At 51.2% G+C, this 7,632-nt stretch overlaps 1 protein-coding gene across 1 annotated transcript; it reads right to left on the reverse strand.

Moving 5' to 3' along the window:
* Positions 1-3,627: 3,627 nt before the first annotated feature.
* LOC119360498 (3-ketoacyl-CoA synthase 12-like) lies at positions 3,628-5,449 on the reverse strand. Its single transcript, XM_037626116.1, has one exon. The coding sequence runs from the start codon at positions 5,343-5,345 to the stop codon at positions 3,954-3,956; it is 1,392 nt and encodes a 463-aa protein (XP_037482013.1). The 5' UTR covers positions 5,346-5,449; the 3' UTR covers positions 3,628-3,953.
* Positions 5,450-7,632: the final 2,183 nt, after the last annotated feature.

Here is a 7,632-nt window from a genome sequence, read left to right on the forward strand (position 1 = left end):
TGGAGGATTGAAGGCTCAGGACGGCGAAGACTCAGGCAATGAGCGTGTAGATGATGACTTGATGCTGCCTGATTTGCCGGAGCCGGAACTTCCTAAGGCGGAATGCCAAAAGTATCTCTTCAAGCAATCCTCGCAGAAGACGCCTCTAGATGCCGCCTGTACCCAGCAACCCCCCGACGCCCGTCCACTGATTAACCCGAGGACACTCGGGGTGGTGGTTAGGGAAGGTATGGTGGACTCACTACCGCCACCCACTAAGAAGCAAAGGAGGAGACTGGACAAGAAAGGCCCTAAAGGAGCCAGAGCTGCTTCAAGCAGGCAGCCGCCTCTGGAGCCCCGGTTGGTAGACAGAATAACTGTCGAAGGTGCGCAACGCTTCCATGTCGCCGGCCAGCCGATCCTACCTGCGAAAGCGCTAGAGCACATAGTGAACAATGATCTAAGGAGACTCCATGAAGATGTGATGGCCAGAGAGAAAAGCCTTCTGGTCGCGAAAAAACCAGGATACCCGCTTTACGCAGCTCAGGTGCCGGGTGGGAGGTTGTACGTCGAGAGATGGCCCGCTAATAAGTTCATCCTGCGATTTGACTACATCTACGACATGTTCCACATGACCAAGCTGGATTTCCAGTTCATCCGCATGTATGCGTTGTATCTGAACCACTTCATCAGGGTCGAGAACATAAAATATATCTGTGTCGTGGACCCGTTCTATATGCACGAGAGCTTCTTGGCAGTTTGCAAAGAGCACCGTGACTATGCGAGCAAGTACCTCGGTGAATCATGATCGCTAATAAGGACAAGGAAGTGATTCTCTTGCCTTATCATCCCACGTAAGTCATCCGCACATATCCTTTCGTAAGTGTTAATCATCCTTTGCAAGCATGGAGGCTAATTTGAGGTGTACTTAATTTGCGCAGCGGGGGAGGGGGGCGTCCTCATCGTTCTGTCCCCGGAATACTCCCATGCGATGTACTTGGACTCATCAAAGAACCTCAGGAAAAAGGATTACAAGCACATAAAGAGTGTTCTCGATAGTGCCATGTTAATCTTCAGCCTGTCTGGTGGATATATCAAGGTGAAAAAGTACAGGAATCGCGGGCTGGCTTTCGGTCATAAGACCGACTTCTGCTGCATCCAGTAACCGCACACCCAGTATGGCTGATGGATTCTACCTCATGCATCACCTGCTCGAGTATAGAAGGGATAATCAACGCCTTCGCATGTCACCTACTACCAATGATGTCGAAATTGTCAGTTGGGCCACAAGCATAGGAAGGACATCGGATATCGAATCAGAGCTAAGTTTTATCACGTAGAGTGTGAACTTGCCCAAGTGATCATGAACCAGGTCCTCGAACCAACAGGGATGTTTCTACCATGGGCCAATCACGCAGGAAGATGTCCGAGAACTGCTACTCGCTCAGCGTCTAGACCTGAAGCCTTTCAAGAAGCTCGGGTGCTTCCTCCCTGACTATGAAGATTGGACCACCGACATGGAGGACTGATTGTTGGTGACAATGTGTCACTACTGTCTTTCTATGGCAAAACTTTGAGTTTATGCACGACGAAACTATGTGATGTAACTAAACTGTGGTCCTGAACTAGCGTAGATCGCTCTAGTTAATTAGTTTGGGTATGAGGAATTTCGTCATTTATGTTTACTATTGTTTGATTGTATTTTTCTAATTATGCCTCCTTATTTTCTTAAGTACATTATGTTGCATATTATCGTTCAATTCATCAACTCACGATGCAGGTACATAGATCAGAGATGGCGAAGGGCTACTATGCCGTGTACGTTGGGAGGGTTCCAGGAGTCTATGACCACTGGCCAGCCACTCAGGCCCAAGTGCACAGGTACCCGGGTGCTAGCCACAGAGGGTTCGACAACAGAGCCGAAGCGGAAAGTAGTTACTTGAGGTGGACACTCCAGCATGAGCAGGGGCGGCACCGCCGGTACTATATAGTCGCGCTCTTGCTCATGCTGATCGCTCTTCTCTTCTACATCATGGTTTAGATAGAGATGATGAAACTTGTGTGTGTGCCATGACCATGCAGTTGCACTTATTCGAGACATGACATGATCGCACTTGTGTATCGCTATTTTCGAGATTTGATGATATTTGTGTTGAATGATGATGATGGTATGATGAGACTACTGCATGTCTACGATATGATGAGAATAGTGTATGCTTAGTATGATATGATGAAACTATTGTATAGAGCCTGTATAAATACACCACAAATACGTAGTGGGTGAGGATCGGCGAAAGCAGGAACATTAGCAGTAGCGCTAGAGAGTACCTAGCAGTAGCGCTGGCTTAGCAGCAGCGCTTCACATGGAAAGGCGGTACTGATAACTATCAGTAGCGCTGGTCCAGGAAGCGCTACTGTTAACAATACTTAGTAGTAGCGCTGCCTATACCAGCACTACTGCTACAACTTAGCTGTAGCGCGCTAGCAATAGCGTTGGACCCAGCGCTAGTGCTATGCATATTTCAAAAAGCTACTACTAGGGTTTTCTGTAGTAGTGTTAGGTTCCGTGACTTTTCTTTAAGAATTTCTCAAATTAAAATATCATGTCTGACATAATTGGCAAAAAATACATGTACACACATCTACAACTAACAAGTTAATATGTCAACCTTAAACTATATTGGCAAATATAAATATGTCTACATTTTTTAATAGAAAACCTTAAAACAAACCAACACTGCAAGACACCAAGAAAATGGTACAAATATAAATTGCAGAATAGGAGTGATTATGAAAAGTTAGTATAGAATGTATGACAAGAATACATGATTACTTCGTAAAAAATATATCATATATCAATGAGAAAATCAAACTGACCTAAGACAACAAAGTGTTTGCCAAAGGCTCATATTTGTGATTTTGACCACCTTTCGTTCCAATTTTCTACAGTCAAATCAAATAAAGCATTCTCATGATAGAATTTTAAAAATTTAGTCTGCACATCGGGCATGCCACTCTGCTAGTACACAAAAAATCGAGTACGTATAGGAAAAATAGGCCAATCTTTTTGTTGGGCCGAGATTTTTTAGAAGCTTATAAATCACAATATTATTGAACGGAAATTTACAGATCCGTCACGAATGTGTACAGTGTTTCATAGAATTATTTTTAATATTTTAAACTTGGAAATTTTATTGTTTGAATTTTTAAAACTTGAAATGTCTGCCGAAACTTGGCACTCAGGAATACCAAGCTCCGGTCTCACAAAAAGATGGCTCCAATCTAGTCGAAGGCACCCTCTTTCTTAGATGGAGGAGACCCTCTTAGAGAACCATCCCATTGTGCAATAACAATACCATATAAAATTAATAAATTCCCTCAAAAAAAGAAGGTATAGTTGATAAACCAAACCTGTAGGTACTCACCACGTCGAAGATATCCGTCGTCCATCCAAATCCAACCAACCACTGGTTCCCCGTCGTGACATAAATGCATGCACGTGACAGTTACACTATCATTACAAGTTGTATATAGTATAGTACGTACGTGCAGCTGCACGTGACAGTTATTATGTCACTTGAGACTTGGTTAAGCCTGAGAGACCTCACACCCATATTTCCGAAAAGAATACATATGTCCACTGAAACATACAACAACATATAGTAGTACAGTTCTGTACGAAAGTGAGTACATGACAAGAGAGCATATACAGTGAGGAATTATGAGTTTATAAACACTTGACCACGGATAATCAACAACACTATTCCTGTTTAGAAAGGAAGAAGAATCATCACCATTACCGTCGTGACGACTCTAATAAGGCTATAAGCTATATCTAGGTACATTTATTCTCCAGGGAGTATACGTATGTACTGGATGAATAACATGAAATAATAATTATTACTACCCACCACCTTCCCCGATCTCGTTGTGATCGGCCGGACGGCGTATGAGTACGCAGCAGCGAGCATGAATTAAAGCATGACGGTGTCGCCCTCGACGTCGTTGAGCCACCCGAATTTGTCCATGTAGGGGTTGGCGGTGTTGGCCGGCGGGTAGTCGTCGACGCAGTCGGCCCACGCGCCCTTGTCGGCCATGTCGCCCTTCACCTCCCACATGCAGCTGTTGCACTTGAACCCGGAGCCGAAGGTCACCATGAGCACCCTGTCCCCTCGCCTCAGCCTCCCCTTGGCCTCCATGTACGAGAGCACGTACCACAGGCTGCTCGCCGACGTGTTCCCCCACCGGTGCAGCGTCATCCGCGCCGGCTCCACGTCGCCGTCGTCCAGCCCCAGGCTCCGCTTCACCGCCTCGATCACCGCCGTGCCCCCCGGGTGGAGGCAGAAGTGCTCCACGCCCGACTTGAAGTTGATCTTCGGTCCCTCGCTTTTCCCGCCGTGCTTGCGCGAGGAGGAGGAGAGCTTCCTCAGCATGAGGCCGGCGGCGAACCGCGCGAGCTCGGTCACCGGGAGGATGCGCGGCGCCAGCGTCCGCAGGTTCACGGTGAAGGCCCTCACGGCGGCCTTTGGGAGCGCCTTGCTCAGGCTGATCCCCACGCGCCCGTCCGCGTCCTCCCGCTGCAGCGCGCACGCGTGCGCGTCGTCGTTGGCGGCGATGTTGGAGCGCACCAGGCAGCGGAGCTCCATCTTGGCCCGCCCGCGCAGCGCCGGGTCGTTGGTGAGCAGCACCGCCGACCCGCCGCACCGGAACAGCATGTTGCCAAGCATCATCGACTTGTCCGTGCCGGGGTACCAGTTGGGCGCGATGGACTCCGTCGACACCACCAGCGCCGTCGCGTTCCGCCGCGTGCGCAGCGCGTTGCGCGCGAGGTCCAGCGACACCAGCCCGGCGCTGCACCCCATGCCGGACAGGTTGTACGCGGCCACGTCCTCCCGCATGCCGTACCGGCGCACGATCCGGGACGCGATCGACGGCGCCGGGGAGAACATGGACACGTTCACCACCAGCACGTCCACGTCCCGGGGCTTGATCAAGCCGCCGCTCTTGCCGAAGAGCTCCGTGATGGCGTCGTCGATGAAGGCGTCCATCTCCTCCACCGCGTCCTGGTGCGTCGGCGCGTCCTCCCGGCTGTCCACGATGTTGCGCGGGGAGTAGGTCTCCTCGCCGATGCCGGAGCCGACGATGACCCGCAGGAGGAAGCGGTACTCCGACAGGCCGAGGCGCGGGTTGCGCTCGATCAGCGCGCCGGCCATCTCCGTCGTCACCTTGCGGTCGTCCGACGGCTTGTAGCACACGTAGTCCAGGAGGTAGCACCGCGACTGCCGGCGCCGGACGGCGGCCGCCCAGGCCAGGTAGGCCACCGCGTGCGCAAACAGAAGCACGGTGAGCAAGAGCAGCAGCTCCATGTTGCTTGATCTCGATCGAGTGATCTTGCTGATGATTTTCCGGCAAACTGGTCAGTAGGTAGGTGCACTGGGTTAGCTAGCTTGCTGTAGGTTTGTGTCGGGAATTGAAGGAGGTTTTTGTAAAGTGCAGTGGCGATGAAGCGTATATATAGGCGGCCGGGCCAGTCCAGTCTCCAGTGTGGAAGCTAAAGGCCTACCGCGCACCTGCATGGAACGTGAAATGTAAACGCCTTAGGCATCTCCGCCTTCAAAAAAAAAAAAAAACGCCTTAGGCATCTCCAACGCCAACCGTCAGACCTCCTGCATCCGTCTGGATAGCGGAAACCATTCAACATGGTTCTATATCGGTTTGTAGCATAGGTCAGGCGTATTTTCTCCTGCAAACCGAAGGCAAACCCGGAAGGTTTTATGAGAGTCCAAACTAATTTCACGCCCGCTTCTGACCGCGCAGCCATCCCCGCGGTCTTTGTATCGGTATGCAGCGTAGTTCAGGTGTGTTTTCTCCCACAAACCGAAGACAAACCTAGGGGTTTTACGGGAGCCCAGACTGATTACACGCCCGCTTCTGACCGTCCAGGCCCACCAAAAACCCCTCCCCCTCTCCCGCGCGCGCTTCCCGCCTGGCGCCAGCTGCCCACATTCATATATACCGCGTAGAGCGCGTCGCTCCACATTGAAGGCGGCTCAGGGATGACGCGACCTCTCACTGCCTCTGGTATTGAAGCGGCGCGTCGGCCGAGCGGCACCACCCGCTGCACGCCTGGATGAAAGACGTCTCCTTGACATATTCAAACGCCTCCATTAAACCCGCATGAAAACCGAGGAACCTATTCCGGTGACACGTCCATTCACGAGTGGGCCGGCATTAAACGCAATGTCGGGCAAGCTTCCCCGGTCCTCCCTCTATTTAAATGAGGCCAGGCACTAGGCAAGAATCACACCACTAAGTCCATCGCTCCCCATCTCCTTCTTCCATCATTTGATGACATCCAACAACCAGGACGAGCAGTTCTCCGGCATAAAAGCCGGCTGGGCAGCCCGCCGAGCCCGCTGGATACGAGCAAAGCAATTAATTGTTCCACCTCCCTCGCCTAGCCCGACGGAGTAAGTTGCCGCCCCAAGTCGGCGTGTGGTTAAGCTACTCGCCGCTCTGGGCCGGCACGACGGCAGGAGCATCGACGCTGCCGTTGACACCGCCACGTTGTACCGTGCCTTTAGTGTCGGCGACCGCGCCATCCGCCGCCGATGCGCACGTAGTCGTGCCATGCTGGCAGAGAAAGAAGAAGGGTGCATGGAGATCGACGAGTCGGCGGCCCACGTGTTTGCGTCCGCCGCCAACATCGATGAAAAGTAGAACATTGGAGGCCGCCTCCGCTTGGGCCCCAGGGAGGCCACCGCCGAGGCGACGCCAACATACACAGCTTGTACCTTGCCCGGCTCTTTTTCAGTGTAGACCATCATGGGTCCCCGTCTGGGCTTCACGGAAGCGGAGGCGCCCCTTCCTCTCCGGCTGAAGCATCAGCCAGTGGTTGCACTTTGATGAGCGGTGGGTAAGCGAGCCACCCTTTGCACTGAAGCATCCTTGGGGGCTCCCGGCAGTCCGGTGAGCGGGTTGCTAGACATGAGGAAGACAAACGGATCCGCCGTGGCTGGTCGTAGACTAGTGTGGTGTATCCTATTGTTGGAGTGGAGCTCCGCGCAACCGTACGTGCATATAGTTTTATCTTTTTGGTTGACACTATGTTCAAATTGTAAACGTTTTCGTCTGGTTTGTATGAAATCTGTTATGTTTATATGAAATTCGGCTGTGTTTGCACGAATTTCGTCCGATTGGTTCGAATTTTTGTTAAAATGTATGCGGCTACGGTTGAATGACGTTCTCAAGCATCGGTGTTCACGGACTGATAACCCTATTTGTGGATGGATACGGAAGAGAAATTGTAGGTTGTCGTTGGAGATGCCTCTATTCCATTGGCAAGTGGAAACGTAGGAAGGAAATGGAAAGGTGGCAAGCGCAATCCATTATTTTTTTTGGGGTGCAAACCATTACTACTTATGGGCTGTTGCTATGAATCCGGACGTGCTGGTCTTCGGAGAGACGTCGGTGTCACCGTCCATGGATTTGCGAAATGCATGGGGTGATCACGCGCTGGCGTTAGATCGGAGATGAAGGGGCAGGACTAAGTCAGTACCAACTAAAAAGCAGCACTTGCGTCTTACCGCCCAAAAAGTAACATGTTTTTGCAAAAAGTTCCTATAAGAGACTCCAGCAGAGCGTGGATCGATA

This window comes from Triticum dicoccoides, chromosome 1A (assembly GCF_002162155.2).
Source record: "Triticum dicoccoides isolate Atlit2015 ecotype Zavitan chromosome 1A, WEW_v2.0, whole genome shotgun sequence".
Lineage (NCBI taxonomy): Eukaryota > Viridiplantae > Streptophyta > Magnoliopsida > Poales > Poaceae > Triticum > Triticum dicoccoides.

What these genes read in the sequence shown, in the direction of transcription:
- LOC119360498 (XM_037626116.1), bottom strand. Translation starts at nt 5,345, where the DNA reads ATGGAGCTGCTGCTCTTGCTCACCGTGCTTCTGTTTGCGCACGCGGTG.